The sequence below is a fragment of the Taurulus bubalis genome (assembly GCF_910589615.1).
Source record: "Taurulus bubalis genome assembly, chromosome: 21".
NCBI classification, from domain to species: Eukaryota; Metazoa; Chordata; class Actinopteri; order Perciformes; family Cottidae; genus Taurulus; species Taurulus bubalis.
Window position 1 is genome coordinate 3,424,832 of NC_136609.1, and position 18,221 is coordinate 3,443,052.

Here is an 18,221-nt window from a genome sequence, read left to right on the forward strand (position 1 = left end):
CTTCTTCTTCTTCTTCTTCTTCTTCTTCTTCTTCTTCTTCTTCTTCTTCTTCTTCTTCTTCTTCTTCTTCTTCTTCTTCTTCTTCTTCTTCTTCTTCTTCTTCTTCTTCTTCTTCTTCTTCTTCTTCTTCTTCTTCTTCTTCTTCTTCGTGACCAGCAGGGGTCGCTGGTCGCCACTCTGCTTCTCTGACAAACCGGCACCAGAAACCGCTGAAGCACGATCACGTGACGTCTGAGCTTGCGCAGTGCTTGTTTGTGTGCAGCGTCGCGGTTTGCTAGCTGCTTGTCCGGGAGATGGTAAATAAAATGATTTATTACAACTGTAAATGCGTCATAACCGTAAAGACAAACACGCACGTGACTTGTTACTCAAATTAAACCAACAAATAGATAGTTTGGGAGCGTAAATCTCACTGAGCAGGATTATTATTGGCAATATTTCTGAATTCAGAGAGGCTAGAGTAACTGTTTTGAACTATTGAAGTGGGGGCATTTACCTCATACGCAATGTTTATGACCTGAAACGTGTATTGGTGCACAGATTATTGCAGACAGGTGTGTGGAGTTTGAAGCTCACCTCAAACCCCCTCTTTCCAGGCAGTGTGTGAGCAGGTCCATGGAGGTGGTGAGGAGGAGGAGGAGGAGGAGGAAGATGAGGAGGCAGGAGTGGATGAAGCCATGCTGTGGTCCATCCAGGAGGCCGTGGAGAGGCAGACCCTGCAGATAGGAGCGTCGGCCTGCGGGGCCACCGCCGTGGTGGACGTGCTGAAGGCCCTCGGCGTGGACGTGGCCTCGGAGGAGGCGGACCGCTGCGTCCGGACCCGCCTGAGGAGGGCCGAGTCCCCGCTGCCCGACTACCTGCTCTCCCGGAGCCAAGCCGGTAAATGTTGGGCCCCGGTGCATGGCCCCGGTGCATGGCCCCGGTGCATGGCCCCGGTGCATGGCCCCGGTGCATGGCCCCGGTGCATGGCCCCATCTCTGTTGCAGCGGTGGACATTTACTCAAGTACTGCGCCTAAGTACATAATCAAGGTACTTGTACTTGAGTATTTCCATGTTATGCAACAGTTTCACTCCACTACGGCAGCTTAAGTTACATTTCAGTTTACTATTATTCTTCAGACCCAAAAAGAAGACGTGTTGAGAATATTCTCCAACTTCTTCAGCCGAATACATTATTTATGAAGAAATACATTGACAGTTACTCACAGTGCTAGAAAAAAACACAACAATATGCCATGTGATGTTTATTTGAAGCAGATTTCATAATTCCCAAATACCTATTCTTTGAAGGGCCCTGGACTGAACTGTGTCCTTCTTAACAACTTGTCCAAAATAATAATGATGCATTTAAAAGTCTCTCTATTCCAGAGCATATTTATCTTAGGTCTAATTGATTACGCAAAAAAAACATGTAATTTATTTCATGAAAGAGGTTACATCTCTATACCCAATTTTATTTTGGTCAAAAAACATAAATATATATATATATATATATATTTGTAAGACACTGACTTTTACTTTTGATACTTTAAGTCAACTGACTTTTACTTTTGATACTTTAAGTCAAATGTTCTGAAAAGTATAGTTTTCACAGTGTGTTACTGCTACTTTTACTTCAGTAAAGGAGTACTTTTCCTCCCATCAAGCTTACAGTATATCTGTGTATAAAATATAACGTCGACGCAGATCAAATGCACATTTTATTCTGCCTTCCACGGAAATAAATGCACCACTGAATTATTAGCTTTTATGCGGAAAGAAAATTAAATCATAAACACCAGCAGGGTAACGTAACGGGCACCTGTGTGTGTGTGTGAATGCCAAAAAAGAAAAAAGCCATAGTTTTTTAAGAGGAAGATGAACCAGTTTTATTGCATATCTTTTTGATTGTTGGATCCAATAAGTTTGGACAGAAACACTTAAAAGGATTTATTAGATCCGTTCGACTCAAGTGGACTAAACTTTGCTAAATTGGCAGATATTACGCTTCAAACACTTGAGCTCAGCACTGCCCCCGCGGCATTTTTAGGTGATGAAATATGAATACATAAAGCATGACTTTGCATAGGCGCCACCTCTCCGCCGGGCTCACCAGACGTTTCAGGTGTCACCGGCGCCGCGGAGACGATAACTCCCCGGCTGAATGGGGCTCTGTAATGTCTTGAACCCGTAATGTGCGGCTTCCTGCCAGCGTGACAGCTGGCTGCACTGCCAAGCAGGCAGATTCAAAAGTACCCTCTCGAATTAGACAAAGAGTTTTATGTCCCTCGGAGGAGCAACGGTAATTGACTTATTTTTTTTTAGCTTCGTTACACCGAATGGAAAATAAACAGACTTTTAATCACAAGTAAAAATCTAATGCAGGAGCCGTATTTCTATGATGATCCTACAGGGGATGAAAGTCAACGTGTGTTATCACTTGTTTTAGGTGCGACTCACTCGCAGCTCATCCAAGGAGCGCAGGAGGCCAGCGAGGGGAAGGTCGCGGGACGCTTCTTCCACCTTCACCCTCGGCGGCGGGTCGGGCTGGTCCCCTGGCTCGCACGCTGGATCCGAAAGGGCGCCGTTCCGGTGGCGACCATGAACATGCAGCTAGCCGTGTCCGACGGGGAGGAGGTGCCGGACGCCTGGCACCATCAGCTGATATTCGGTGTGGCACGCGATGCTGTTTTCATGACCAACCCTTTAGATGTTGGTGAGTAAGGACTTTCCCAGGAGAATCCTCTCCCCGGACGTTCATACAGAATGTATGACGCATATATACTTATTTTTTAACTCTTCAGAAGGCGTGGAAGAGGTGCACCAGAGGCTCTGCAGTGAGTCGGTGTTGCTGGTTCGGCGAGAAGATGTCCTGCAGAGACTGACGCCAGATTGCTGTCTGTCCAGTTTGTCAGAGTCCGACCCGCGGTGGAAAGCCCTGGATATCGAGGGTAACCTCGTGAAGGGGATTTGGGAATATTCCACGTGAATTTTGTACCGTATGTCTCTGCAACTGTTGCTAAATTTAGAATCGGAAAGATCTACAAATTAGACGCGCCGCTATTTAAGCCGCACGGGTCAAAGTTGAGGAAGAAAGTAGCGGCTTATAACCCCAATTTTACGGTATGCAGACTTTTCATCACTTTTTTAAAAGTGTTCTAATCCCAATTTGTCCTGCCCATCAGGTCAAGTGAGGCAGATGGCCCTTGAAGAGGAGCAGGGACCCGATCGACCCAAGTCGGCACACGTCAGGATCCCGGCCGCCTACAGCTCGGGCATCACGCTGTTCGCCCTGCGAGAGTCCCGGCTGGGACAGGAACTCCTGAAGGCCCCCGAGCTCCCTTTGCTGTGACGGGGCCGCCGCTCGGGGGGACTTATTTTATTGTGACGTGGAAATGAAATACTGAATTTCTGTATTGAGGCCAGAGCGGGTCGATACACAGTATTGCAGGATGTGTGCCCGTGCTGTAAAGGGACTGTGAAAGCGTGCACCACAACAGAACAATCGTTGGTTCTCATTGTTAATACGACATCTGGTTTCTAACCCGAAACTGCAGAATCACCCCCTCTGCCTTCTTTGAGTCTGCATGTACTTTGAGCTGTAAAATAATAATAATGAGGAGATTGTTCAATGTTTGTGCAGCTGCATTTTTTAATAAAAACTCTTTTATTCTCGTTTAAACTCGTTTATTTCTCTGGAACCCCGGGACAGAGAGGGAAAAAATGATTTAAAGTTGTTTTTTTTTCTTCCTCTCTCTCTTGATCTTCATTACTCGTCGTACACCCTTTAGATGCAGATCCATTATTATTATTACAAATACAAATTCTGAACACCGCAATAGAACTAAATTAAACGTTTTGTTTATGAACTACTGCATTGTCTTTAATGAAATAAATCAACAGAAGTATTCCATGCAATCCCAGAGTTTGACAGTTATGTTATGACATATCAAATCAACTTAATCTAAACACTTTGCACATTATTTTGAAATATTTTTCCACTAAATTCAGCCTGAAATATCTGATATCTTTTTGAGAACCTCTGGGATTTGAACTAGAACCTCACGATACATGTATTTCTGCTTACAGAGCAGAGAACCACACACTTCACCTGGATGGACGCAACGCACTCACAATCATTTCTAAAGGGGCTCTGATCAGGATTTTTGGGCGACATTTATGATGTTTTGTTTAAACGTGTTTATCTTTCTTGTTTTAGGTCTGTCGTTTGTTCTAATAATTTGCGACAGAAAAAACATGAGCATGCAAAGGAGAAAAACCCAATTTGTTTAAAACACACGGAGGGACGAGTTAGAAGGCATGCTAGTATCAACCGCTCTACACTCTGTTCTACCATTAGAGGCACATTCACCCCGAAGGTGGAGAGTATTTCATATTCAAAACACAGGTCTTATTGTAAGTAATATGTATTTAGTAAACAGCAGGACATCACAAAGTGTGCTAACCTCCTCAACTGCAGGGTTATTCAAGGTTATTCGAGGGATCACCCCTCTCTAAGGGTGGGGGTCAGGGTCAGGGGGGAGGACAAGGGTGCCCACCTCACCCCACCCCAAGAGAGGGATCACCTATCTCTAAGGGTGAGGGTCGGGTGCCCACCTTGCACCACCCCAAGAGAGGGATCACCTCTCTCTAGGGTTGGGGGGGGAGAGGAGGAGGAGGGTGCCCTCGCCCCACCCCTAGAGAGGGATCACCTCTTTCTAGGGGTAGGGGCTGCCCTCGGAAAAGGGTGCCCCCGGGTAGGGGAGGGGTGGAGGGTGCACACGACTCTGGGGTGACCACGGCGGTGTCATCAGGGGGCGAAGAGGAGGAGGAGGAGGAGGAGGAGGAGGAGGGTGCCCCCTGCAGCCACGCCAAGGCCTCTGGATTCGACAACCCTGACGCACCCTCTGTTTGGGAAAGAAAGGAAGGAGTCTCGTACGTCGGCCGCCCTGGCCCGTAGAGTTGTAGGCGTTTCCTTTCTCGATCCCTAAAGTCGTACACGACTTCGCTGGGGAGCAAGGGGGCGGACGAGGAGGGTGCACACGACTCTGGGGTGACCACGTCGGTGTCATCAGGGGGCGAGGAGGAGGGTGCCCCCTCACCCCTCTGTGATGCTGCGGAGGCCGTGTGAGCCCACAACCACGTCCTTTCATACGCATCGTCTACTTCTGAAATAAAGGGACCATTCTTAGACCCTTGGCGCTTTTGTTTCTTTCCTTGAGCTTCAGAGCTATCGTCGCTATCGTAGCCCGAGGGGAGGGGGGTGGAGGAGGGTGACGCCGGCGGCGCGGTGACATAGGGTGCCCACGACGTTGCCGTTGGGGTTGAGGTGGCCACGGCGGTCAGGCTGGGAGTCTGGACCTGTTCATTGAACTCAGCCTGAATATCTGTAAAGTACTTGTCGCCATTGTTTTCCATGGCCTGGATTTTTGCCGCCATGTCCTTTTTGGTCTTGATGAGGTTCAGATTGGCCTTGCTTAACTCCATTAGCCTGGACTGGAACTCACCGTGAATGACCTCAAAGCACACAGCGACATTATCTTCCATGACCTTGATTTTTTGGGCCATGGCCCCATTGGTCCCAACGAGCTTCTCATTCGCCTGGCTGAGATCCAGGACCCGTTGATTTAACATCAGGTTCTCAGCCTGAAGCCTCTGATCTTCTAGAGACTTGCATTTAGACTCTAAGGCCTCCTCCTTGCGACGATGGCGAGCTCTCTCGCTCAGCAGCTGCTTCTCTGCCTGCAGGAGTCTCGCAAAGAGATTCACCTTCTCCTTGCGGAGATCACCGATTATTTGACAGTTTGAACCATCTGTCAATGTCGGTGACTCGTCGATGGAGTGTGGGCGCGGCCATGGGAAGAATCTGAGTGTCCGCTGCCGTTTGATTGGTCGTGTTTCCTCGTCATCCTCGTCATCCTCCTCCTCCTCCCAGCTTCGTCGTGTACGACGGACTCCCGGTTTGGGTTCCGGGTGGTCTCGAGGACCCGCAGCCTCGTTTCCTCGAGGTTCCGGGTGGTCTCGAGGACCCGCAGCCTCGTTTACTCGAGGTTCCGGGTGGTCTCGAGGACCCGCAGCCTCGTTTACTCGAGGTTCCGGGTGGTCTCGAGGACCCGCAGAATCGTTTACTCGAGGTTCCGGGTGGTCATGAGGACCGGCGTCCCTGTTGTTACGACCAAATATGGTCTTAATCAAATTAAACATTATTGTAATGAACGTTGGTCTCTGGAGTTAATTTTCTCAAATGTGAATCATATTTGTAGAATCGCTCTCGCGGCTCTTATAGGAAATATTCTGAAAGATTCATCAAAGCCACGTTTATTCATGGCGTCATTAGACTTCCTTGGCTTTCGTTTCGAATTTTCGCCTTAAATCTCGCGAGATTTATTGTAACGTTTCATTAAACGGTTCTCGCGAGATAGATTTATCCATCCTCGTTGTATACATCATGTGTTTAAGAGTGAGCATGTGTTGTTCATGAATCAATACAGAATCACGATTGAAAAATAAAAAGACAGTTAGTTTATTCTTATTAAGCAGCCATCATGGAGATCTCTTCAGTTACCACCCAGGTATAGCACAGCATAAGTGCCAGTAGATGGCAGTATAAGTGTATTTAAAGCGCAGATTTAATTATATTTACCTGTGTCTTCGTTAATTATCTATGTTATTGACACAGATGTATTTAATGCTGTTTATTTCCTCTGATATTTGATGTTCGTGGTTAATGTGCAACCTAGTTGTATTAAGCATGTATTTACTTGTTATATTTGTGTAATTGTTGGTGTCAGAAGCCTGCTTTGGGAGGAGGGCTGTTGAAAACTGCACTATAATCTAAGAGGAAAAAACATGTCTTTCTGCAACAAGAGAGAAAGAGAGACAGACAGACAGAGAGAAAAGAGAGAGAGAGAGAGAGAGAGAGAGAGAGAGAGAGAGAGAGAGAGAGACAGTCAGACAGAGAAAGAGAGACAGACAGAGAGAAAGAGAGAGAGAGAGACAGCTCCTGGGAACAGGACATCTCTTCTTGCGGTAAGAATACCAACATAATGTATTACAGTCAGAGAGTAAAAGATTTCTTGAATGGTCAACGTTAGTGACACCTTAAATGTTCTACATCATGTGGCGGTAGCGTTAGGTTAACCTCTCTGCTAACGGTTGAGCTAACGTTAACTGGCGTTAGCTTAGCTACATTTGACTTTGAGGCTTGGTTTTCTGCAGTAAGAGTAACTTACTCTTGGACGTCAGGAGTAAGTTACCTTAGCTATCTAATAGTTGAGAGTGTTTACTTTTCTTTAACATCCTCGATGTAACGAAGAGTATAGGTTTCTGTGTTGAACGTTAGCTATCATTAGCTTACTTTACCAACGGTTAGCTAAGGTCATGTTTAGTTATAGGTTAGCGTTAGGCTAATTACTGTGACAGGTCGGTGAAGACACAGAGGGCTTAGCTAGCTACGTGCTACAAACTTCATCTAATAACCACGTTTATATTTAAGTGCTTTGGAGCCGATTACAAGCAGACATGTGTTAGATATGGAGGTTTAAGGCTCATTTATACTGGAATGAGGAATGTGTCCTGACATTAACATATCGCTGTGGTGTCATGTGGACGCTAGTGTCAAGACACAGAACAGCTAACAGCTCCTTAGAAGGAGCTTATTTTGGAAGGACGCCATGAGCTGTCCAGTGAGTGGATGCAAACACTCAGGAAAACGGTGAGATTCTAATACATTTAAATGCCAAAAGCAAGCCCCCGCTTCCTGTGTTACTTCTTTTTTTCACACGATCTTATCAGCCTTATCAGCCCCGTTTCCGCTCATCTCAGTTTGTTACTGCGTATTTTGTTCTTTATTCACTCTTGAAACACTGCAATGCCTTCTTAGGTTAACGCTGAAAATGAAAGATCAGGGGTAGGTCAGGGGTGGCCAACCAGTCAGAGACTAAGAGCCACATTTTTTACTGTGTTACTGCAAAGAGCCACATCATACCCCCCCCACCCCGTGAGCCAAAAATTAAAATGTCTCTGTTACTACGACATAAATCCATTTAATTTAGGGTTAAGAAACCAACCTCTATCAAAGATCAAACTTAAAACAGATGAAAATAACAAAGTCAAAGATTAAACACACGTTATTATATTAACTTTGTTCAAAGCTTTTTTGTCACAGTTGAGAAGGACATAACTCTAAGAACATGCATGTGGTCTGGGGCAGTGGTTTAACTGATCTGGCTGCAGCACCATCACCCTGAATGACAAGCCGCAACCAAAGCGAGGAACATTTTCAACTTCTCAATTTGATTTAATGAAAATATGGCACCTAGGTTTGAACCTGAGATAGTATCACAGTATGCCAAACAGAAATATTCCCTTTCACACTCAATTAAAAACCCCAAAGTGCTTCTTAAGGATACAAGGTAATACAACACACATAATAATGTTATAACTTCAGCCTTTTTGAACATAACAAAAAAAAGGTTGGGAATGAAGCAAACTATCACAAATAGTCCGATGTGTAAACTCACGCAAGTAAAGTGTGTTGTGAACGCAGCATTGAGGAGTGTGTGAATATTCAATTCAATTCAGTTTATTTTATATAGCCCAAAATCACAAATTAAAATGTGCAATCTGTACAAATAACATCCTGTCCCGGGACCTCACATCAGATCAGGAAAAACTCCCCAAATAAAGATAGTAAAAACCATTTCACAGGGAAAACAGGAAGAACCCTTCAGGAGAGCAATAGAGGAGGATCCCCCTCCCCAGATGGACAGAAGCAATAGATGTCATGTGACCAGAATGAACAACGTAACAGAGTTACAACACATGACATCAATATGACTGAAATTGAATAAATTGCACTCTGCCGCATTAAAAAATCCCTTCAAAATAAAAGCACAGGATTTTTTTTTTTTTTTTTGCCCATGTAAAATGACTGAAAACGGGTCCGCGAAAGACTGAAAACGGGTCCGCGAAAGACTGAAAACGGGTCCGCGAATGACTGAAAACGGGTCGCAAATGACTGAAAACGGGTCCGCAAATGACTGAAAACGGGTCCGCGATTTCATGGCTTTCAAGCCGTCGCGCCTTGATTTCGACACCAGTGGTCTAAAGTATTTGCAAAATCAATAAAAAGATAAAAAAAAAAAAAAAAAAAAACTTCGATATGAACGCAAGAGCCGCATGAAACCAGGCAAAGAGCCGCATGCGGCTCGGGAGCTGCGGGTTGGCCAGGCCTGCTCTAGGTGATAAGAGATTCACATAAATTGCAGGTTTGTCCAACAGTGTATTCATATATTGTTGGTGTTAAACACTGCATAAATCTAGGCATTGCATAATCCGATGTGATTATGTTATTTTAAATTGTTTGACATACTATCCTATGACTTTTTTTAAAAACTAATATACTATAATGGCCTTTCTATGAAATATTTTATTCTACTCTTTTTTTTTTTCACCATTTTGTACATTACATTTTTTATTGTGAGAACCACTTTATAACGGTATCAGTGCTATATATAGTTATAATATTGGTACTGTTGTGACTGTTATTATTGTTAATGTATTCTATTTTCATGTCACTGTAAGTACTTTATATACACTTCATATACACTGTTTATACTTTGCATTTTCTTTATTATTTAATTTTCTTAAATTTGATATGCGCTGCTATTTTATTGTATGGTGTGTGTATATATTGAGTATTTTTCATACTTAATATTTGTATGTCTCCTATGTAAATTTGCTTGCTGTTGCTACAAACAAAGTTTCCCCTGGGGATGAATAACGTATATATCTATCTATCTATCTAAGTCAGCCCACAGCGAACACCAGATTGACTCATGAGTCTTCAAGCAGAAATGATGACAACACCTGCCTAAAGTTCCAGTTTCCTGAACATCATGCCATGGCTGCATGAGATTCTGTCCCACCTGTCTTCAGTCTGGACCCAATGACTCAGACACCAGTCTTGTCAAGGCTAGTTAAAGGTAAGCGGTGTTATAGTTCACTGTAGCAAATGATAGGTGCAAGCACAACTCAAACTCCCCTCAATGGACCACCCTCAGGTCCATGGCCCGAGCCAACAGCTTATCCAAACATAGAATAAATCATAAAACTGGAAGAAAGCATAAGTACAAAAATGAATTATAGGGCATATCCTCATGTATACTATCTTTTCTGAAATCTACCCTAAATTGTCTTTACTCAGAAGTGGGCCGTACGGTGCTCTCTTATGTTAATTTATTGGTATATGCAGGGGGCATTATTTGCCATTGGACTGGGTTTCCTCATTAACAAAAATTAAATTATATGACAAAGGCAGTTATATTAGCTATTGTACACTGACTATTTCAGTTATTAAAATGCTCCACATGCGTCTTTTTTTAATCATTATAGAATTAATAAGATGTGTAGTTGCCCTGGTTTTTAAAACATGAACTACATGATGATAGTCTTGGTTGTTGAGTGGAGGCATCTGTAGGCTGCAATATTACAGAAATTGAACACGTGTCGATGATGCCTTAGTGCTAAAATGTGTCCTTTTTTTAACATTTAACCTGAAATGTATTCATTTTTATTAACAATAAAGGTGACGTACAAAAATATATTGCAGAGTGCTGGTTTCTTCGAGGTCCTTGTAGTTCAGTTTAACACCAGAAGGTAGTGAATCTCTGTGCATCAATCTAACTTTGCCTTTGTTTCTGTTTTTGGTCTGCAGAGAGGATCGTCCCAATCCACAGTAAACACCTGATGATCAACATCCGAGTCCTCAAGCAGAACTTTCTGAGCAGCTCAGGTCCCTGAACTTTGTGTCTGTGTGAGACTCAACACCAGGTGCCCTCTTCAGTCAACTCAGGGCAAGTGGCTAATCTTTTCATGTTTATTGCCTGATGTTGACTGTAAAATCTAAAACATTGTAATATGTTGTGCCATATGTTTTTTCAATGTAATTCTGGCAACCACAGTTTTTGAACTTTGTAATACAATACTGTAACTCATAAAGTTATACTGTGTTTATCTCTGAGAAAGACTAATTAGGTTCACAATATAACTTCTGTTTTAAAAAAACATACCATATTGTCTTACACATTGTCACTTTATTTTTTACAGGCAGGTTCTGGCCAACACAGTTGCCGGTAATTTACCGTTAAGTTGAACTTTTTAATAAAGTACCGTAATATATTATACAGTTGTACTGTGTTTCTCACTGAGACTGTAATTACAGTATAACTGCTGTTTTTGAAATAAATTACTGTGAACATGTTTATAACAGCTTTTATCATTAAAGCAAATAACCGTAAACAGGTTTATGATATATTCATTTTTGAAAAGCAATTTACCGTGAACAAAAAACGTTCTCAACTGTGAATTTTACGGTTACAAAAATCATACCGTAATGTCTTTTTTACGGTGAAGTTCTGGCAACCACAGCTGCCTTTTTTTTTTAAACATTTTTACAGTGTCCGGAAAACCTCCAATGGCGCCCAGGAGGCATCCTGATTAGATGCTCGGACCACGTCCGCTTGACTGCTTTCGACACAAAGGAGTAGCGCCTCAACTCCAAGTTCCCTCCTGATGTCCGAGCTCCTCAGCCATCTCTAATGCCGTGTTCACACCGGACGCAGCTCGAAAATTCTCGTATTTGGGTTCATAACATCATCTGTAGCCGCACACAGCTCGGTGAATTTCACCGACTCCTCCAGGAACTGCGTCTCACGTATCTCCGTAAAACGATACCGATTATGCCATCGACCGTGGAAATAACCACCAGTTCTGCTTTATACTTTTTGTGTAAATTCCACATATGTCGGAACATCAAACTCCATGGTGTCTGGGTTCATAATATTATCCGTAGTCCCACAACAGCGTCTCATTGAAGCCGCTACCAGCGCTGGTTCCAGGCGGAGCAGCAGCAGTTTCATTCAGAAACGGGGAGACGGCGGTGGTGACGGGCGGAGCTTCTCAACGCTGATTGGCTGCCGCAACTTTGCGTCACGCGATTTCTCCGCCAGAGTTGGGAGAATTCAACTCGCGCGAATTCGCGCCGCGTCCTTTGCTTTGTTCGCCCCAGGTCAAACGTTCTGTTTGCGCCGCCTCAAACTCGCCGCGGCGCCAATAAATCCCCAATTCGCGTCGCAGTGTGTCTGTGGATTGACTTTACATGTGATCTGGTCCGGTGTGAACACGGCATAAGGCTGAGCCCGGCCACCCTACGGAGGCCGTTTGTTTCTTTGGTTTTGGTTTGTGTGGCCTTCTTCATCGGCCATCTTTTTTCAGCTACATTCCCCTAGGTCCTAAGTCCCTACATATTCAGGGTACGTAGCTCCGCTTCCAGCTTGCCTCAGTATAAATTAGGGATAGCCGTTTGGCTGAAGTATTTTCATCCCGGAAAAACATACCTTGGATCCAGTGCTTTGACCATTGCTTTAAACCCGTCTTTATCGACTGTCTGTAGCGGCACCATGTCCTTGCACAGGTGGATTGTTATTACGTCTATAATGTTGCTCCACTGCTTGCTTTTTTTGTCATAAGCACTACCTCGAGCAAATGCCTCTTGAAGCGATGTCTGATCCTTTGGCATCACTGATTCACTCGCATTGCCATGACTGGTTGACGGTCTCGAATCCGAGGACCGTAATCACATGCACTCTTCGTATTCCAACACATGCTTTCTGCTGAGGTGATGGAGTAATTATTATAATAAGTCACCGCTTGCTAGTTCATCTGTGGATTAATTCATCACTGTACACGTGTATGCTTATTAAACTTCACATACATATTTTGCACTATCTATTGTTTATCTAATTTGCTTAATTAATGAATACACTCTGCGGCTGTAAATATAAATATATTTCATTCCAGTCAGTTAGTTATTTTATTGTGTGTTTATTTAAATATATATATTTATATTTTACTTTATTTTAATTTAATTTTGTATATATCTTTCATCCCTATCGCTTCTTTATATATTTTATCTTTTATCTTGTGTGTTTGTATCTTCAAGTTGTAAGGCGCTACTGATGACAACAAATTTCCCCTTAGGGATTATTTATATTATTAAGTATATATCTATCTATCTAAATTGCTAGTGCAATAACAGCGGCTCGACAAACTTTGCAATAAATCGTTTTCTGATCTACGTCGGGTTTTTCAAAAACAAAAAACCTCCAGACACAGCTCCTCTCTTGGGCACACGTTGTATTGGTGCATCTCTGGTCTCTCCGTATTCCTCCTGCATCGCTCTTTTCCGTTTTTTCATGTAGTAACGGAGTTTCTTCTTGTTGTGATAGTGGGCGAGCTGCCGTTCGCCGGTGTAATTTTGTAAATGTACAATTATTAGTGTTACAAATTGTTTGTGCCACGAACTGTAGTGTCGTGGTGTTTTACCCTGTTCAAAAGCGTTAGTTGTGGTTTATTAATTAAACCATATCTCCATCTCAATACACGCAAGACGAAGCCGCTTGATTCCACAACCTTATCCTTTTGTACGCACCGTCTATTTGGGAAAGGAAGGGAATATTCTCGTTTTCGTTTCTTTTCTTGACCAGCGTCATAGCTATCACCGCTGTTGTAGTCCGAGGGGAAGAGGGTGGAGGAGGGTGACCGCGTTGGGGGCGGTGGGGAGGCCACGGCGCTCTGGCTGAGAGCCAGGATCTGTTTATTCAACTGAGTCACCCTCGACTGGAACTCAGCATGAATATCCTCAAAGTACTCGCTGCATTGTCTTCCATCTTCTTGATTTTTTTCGCCATGGCCTCTTTGGTCCTAGCGAGCTTCCGATTAGTCTGGCTGAGATCCAGGTTAGCGTTAGGCAAGAGTTTTTACACCAGATGTGTAACTGACGGTGCTGTTGCTAGATATAAGGAAGCAATTCCTTCTTTATTTGATTCATTACCATGTCTCAATATAACAGAGGACTCCTGTGCTAACTTTACTCCCTCCCAGATTGATTAGCTCGTCGATGGTGCTACTGGCTCATTGAGAGTGACACTGGACTCGATAGCCCCTCTAAAAAAGAGGATCATTAAGCAAAGGAGGCTCGCTCCAAGGTATAACCCTGAGACCCGCATATTGAAGCAAGCATCACGGAAGCTTGAGGGCATATGGCGTTCCAACGGTCTGGAGGAGTCCCGGTTGGTTTGGCGGGATAGTCTGAGAACATATAAGAAGGCCCTCCGTAATGCCAGAGGAGCCTACTACTCATCACTAATAGAGAAAAACAAGAGCAACCCTAGTTTTCTCTTTAGCACTGTGGCCAGGCTGGCTGAGAGTCATAGCTCGGTGGATCTGTGTATTCCTATAGACCTCAGTAGTAATGACTTCATGAACTTCTTCAATGGTAAGATTCTGGCTATTAGAGACAGGATCGGTGATCTCCTGCCCTCGACTACTGCCGGTCCATTCTCAGGTGGGATGGCCATGGAGGAGGCTGTGGGCCCTGTTGTGTGTCTGGATGGATTTTTTACCATCAACCTCGATCAACTGTCTTCAATGGTTTCTACTTCTAAATCGTCTACCTCCTGGACCCTGTTCCGACTAAGCTGTTTAAGGAAGTTTTACCTTTAGTTAGTGCCTCTCTACTAGATATTATCAATGGGTCTTTACTAACGGGTCATGTACCACAGTCTTTTAAAGTAGCTGTAATTAAACCTCTTCTTAAGAAGCCCACTCTGGATCCAGAGGTGTTGGCTAACTACAGACCTCCCTTCCTCTCTAAGATACTGGAGAAGGTAGTCGCAAATCAGTTGTGTGACTTTTTACATAACAATAGTTTATTTGAGAAGTTTCAGTCAGGATTTAGAAAGCATCATAGCACAGAGACAGCACTAGTGACAATTACTAATGATCTTCTAGTTGCATCAGATAGGGGACTTGTCTCCGTACTGGTCTTGTTAGACCTTAGTGCAGCGTTTGACACCATTGACCATGACATCTTATTACAGAGACTAGACCAGTTGATTGGTGTTAAAGGTACAGCACTAAGCTGGTTTAAGTCGTATTTATCAGATCGATCTCAGTTTGTATTTGTAAACGATGAGGCCTCGGTTACCACTGCCGTTCGCCATGGAGTTCCACAGGGTTCTGAAAACACTCCATAAACTTTCACTGTTATGCCGATGATACTCAACTATATCTGTCGATCAAGCCAGATGAAACCCACCAGGTCGCCAAACTTCAAGCGTGTCTTAAAGACATCAAAACCTGGATGACCTGCAACTTCCTGCTGCTGAACTCGGACAAGACTGAAGTTATTTTCCTTGGACCAGAACACCTCAGAAATCAAGTATCTGATGATATGGTTTCTCTGGATGGCATCGCTCTGGCGTCTAGCACCACCGTAAGGAATCTCTGAGTTATTTTTGACCAGGACCTGTCCTTTGGCTCTCACGTGAAACAGATCTCAAGGACCGCCTTTTTTCACCTACGGAACATCTCAAAGATCCGGCACATCCTGTCTCAAAGCGATGCAGAAACATTGATTTACGCATTTGTTACCTCAAGACTGGATTACTGTAACTCCGTATTATCAGGCTGCTCCGGTAAATCCCTTGGATCTCTCCAATTGAACCAGAATGCTGCAGCTCGTGTACTAACGAGGACGCGGAAGAGAGATCACATTACTCCTGTACTAGCTGTTCTCCACTGGCTTCCTGTAAGATCAAGAATCATATTTAAAATCCTTCTCCTTACCTACAAAGCCTTAACTGGTGATGCATCATCATATCTTAAGGACCTTATAGAGAGCATTACGCTCACTGAATGCAGGGTTACTTGTGGTTTCCAGAGTGTTAAAAAGTAGGTTGGGGACTAGAGCTTTCTGTTATCGGGCTCCTCTTCTGTGGAATCAGCTTCCACTTTCAGTCCGGGGGACAGACACAGTCACCTCATTTAAGAGTAGACTTAAGACTTTCCTTTTTGATAGCGTTTATAGTTAGGGCTGTTTCAGGTTTATAGTTAGGGCTGTTTCAGGCTTATAGTTAGGGCTGGCTCAGGTTTGCCCTGGTCCAGCCCCTAGATATGCTGCTATAGGCCTAGACTGCTGGGGGACATCTTAGGATACGCTGAGCTCCTTCTCTTCCTCTTTCGCTCCTCCTCTCCTCTTCACCTCTTCTTGAATCGTTAAAGATGTGGTGGCGTGGGAGGAGTGTCCGCTGACGTTTCTTCAGTGGCAGCGATGTCCGTCGTGCGCGGCGTAGTCCTGGTTTAGCTTCCGGGTGGTCCTGAGGATCTGCAGCCCTGTTTGCCTGGATGTTTATGTCCCGACCAATTATGTTTCTAATATAACCCAACATTTTTGAATGAAATGTTGGTCTCGTTGACTGGTCGATGGTCTCTGCAGTTAATGCTGTAAAATGTAAATCCTATAGATAGAATCGATAGATCGATCCATCCATCCTAGTTGTATACGTCATGTATTTAATCCTAGAACACTAACATCGGGTGATTTTTACCCATGCGATTTTGGTTACGTTATTTTCATTGTGTTGCTTTGGTCTGAGTTGTGTGGGTCCTTGTGTAGCTTCAGGCTGCTCACTGGCGTCATAGAAAGTAGGCGTGTCTCCCTGTTCAGGTGATTCTAGTGGTAGAGGGTAACACATTGTCGGGTGGATATTACCATTGCAGGGAGACGGTCTCTTCACCGGACAAGGCTCACATGTCCTATGGCTCCATTATTATTTATTTTTTCATGTTTAATAAACAATTCCCACATTTTTCAACCAATTTTTAGCCTTTTCAGAGGGTCCCCCCATGATACCTGTTTTTTCCTTCATGAGAAGTTCTATAGGGTAAAATAAAAGAAGAGTACTTCAATTTGCTTTGTATTGTTGTATTTTAATATATGTTGAGAAGTATTTTTCATCAGGTACATTATATCGGGTAAAATATACCCAACGTTAGTGATGGTGTCTCTATTTGTAGCGTTAGTGTTCTAGGTAGAGAGTGAGCATGTGTTGTTTATGAAGCAATAAATAATAACAATTGAAAAATAAAAAGGCAGTTGGTTTATTCTTATTAAGCAGCCTTCAGTGAACCTCTCTTCAGTTACCAGTCAAGGCACCATCTACCTTCATTACGATATCATCACAGTCATAATCTAGTCTCAGCCCCTCTGATAAAATCACATCATAATGTTGAGTACGTTAGCAACAGTAGTTGAATACAGGTGGTTTAATATTCATGTGTCCATGTACACACAAAAAAATGAAGGTGCCATCTGGAACCAAAAACGGTTCTTCAGAATGACGCCATTGAAGAACCACTTCTGGTTCCACAAAGAACCTTTTGCTAAGCAGACCAAGAGTTCCCTTTTAAAACTGAAAACTAAAAAGATATCGTAAACACATAAATATGTTTTTATTATATATACGAGTATATAAGCAAAAGAAAGTACAATGAAGCTCCATATAGTGCACTTATAATATATTTAACATATGTCCACATTATTCTTTCGTGACTACATGACTTTAGTCTTTAATCCATTACTGTAGCTAGCAGCTCATAAAAGGGGTTTTCCTGGACCATTTTTGGGGTGACTACACATGATAGCAAGATTGGGCCGAATATGCAATCTATGCATTATTATTTATCATAATTAAACAGCTATATTTGCTTTTGTTTGTACAAATCTAAAGCACACGGTTAAGTGGAGTATTCAATGCAAACATGTTCCTCAATTTGGTGGAGATGAAGTAAAAAGTAGCACAAAAAATACTCCAGTAAAGTACCTCAACATTATACTTGTTCAGAGCATTTTAGTGCATGGGTTAGTTAGTCTTCCTCAGTACACGTGACACATAATCCTTATCATGCCACAATGATAACTGTTTGATAGCTTGCACATTTTGCCTGAAAAAGCAGTGGGTACCTGTGATTACACAAACTGTCATAAACAAAACATAAATACATAATATGTTACATCATGTTGTGCCACAGGATGAAATCAACAACAACAACATTCATTTATTTTGAAAGCGAGGTGAAGGTGTAGGCCGCTATTTGTCTTGACGACCGCCACTGCAAATTAACTACATTTCCCATGATGCACTCGTCTGTTACACCCAGAGGAAGTTGGGGAAAGAAAATCCAAACACAGTTGCCCAAATTTACCCCAAAAAAGAAGCACTCGGGCAGCAGATAAAGGTAAGAGAAACGAAGCGAACCCCGCTGTTTCTGCGCTATTCCGCACTTTTAACTCACTTTGCGTAACTGTGCGTCAGCGCGCGCTCCTCATCAGTTCTAT

General features: G+C 43.3%; 1 protein-coding gene across 1 annotated transcript; it reads left to right on the forward strand.

The window, feature by feature from the left end:
• The first annotated feature begins 282 nt into the window (after positions 1-282).
• Positions 283-3,656, forward strand: LOC306753070 (uncharacterized protein). The gene is made up of 5 exons (XM_079236904.1): positions 283-296; positions 597-879; positions 2,430-2,696; positions 2,785-2,931; positions 3,166-3,656. The coding sequence occupies exons 1-5, from the start codon at positions 294-296 to the stop codon at positions 3,330-3,332; spliced, it is 867 nt and encodes a 288-aa protein (XP_079093030.1). The 5' UTR covers positions 283-293; the 3' UTR covers positions 3,333-3,656.
• Positions 3,657-18,221: the final 14,565 nt, after the last annotated feature.

What these genes read in the sequence shown, in the direction of transcription:
- LOC306753070 (XM_079236904.1), top strand. An exon ending in GCTCTCCCGGAGCCAAGCCG is followed by an intron (nt 880 to 2,429) that starts GTAAATGTTGGG and finishes CACTTGTTTTAG; the next exon opens with GTGCGACTCACTCGCAGCTC. An exon ending in GAAAGCCCTGGATATCGAGG is followed by an intron (nt 2,932 to 3,165) that starts GTAACCTCGTGA and finishes CCTGCCCATCAG; the next exon opens with GTCAAGTGAGGCAGATGGCC.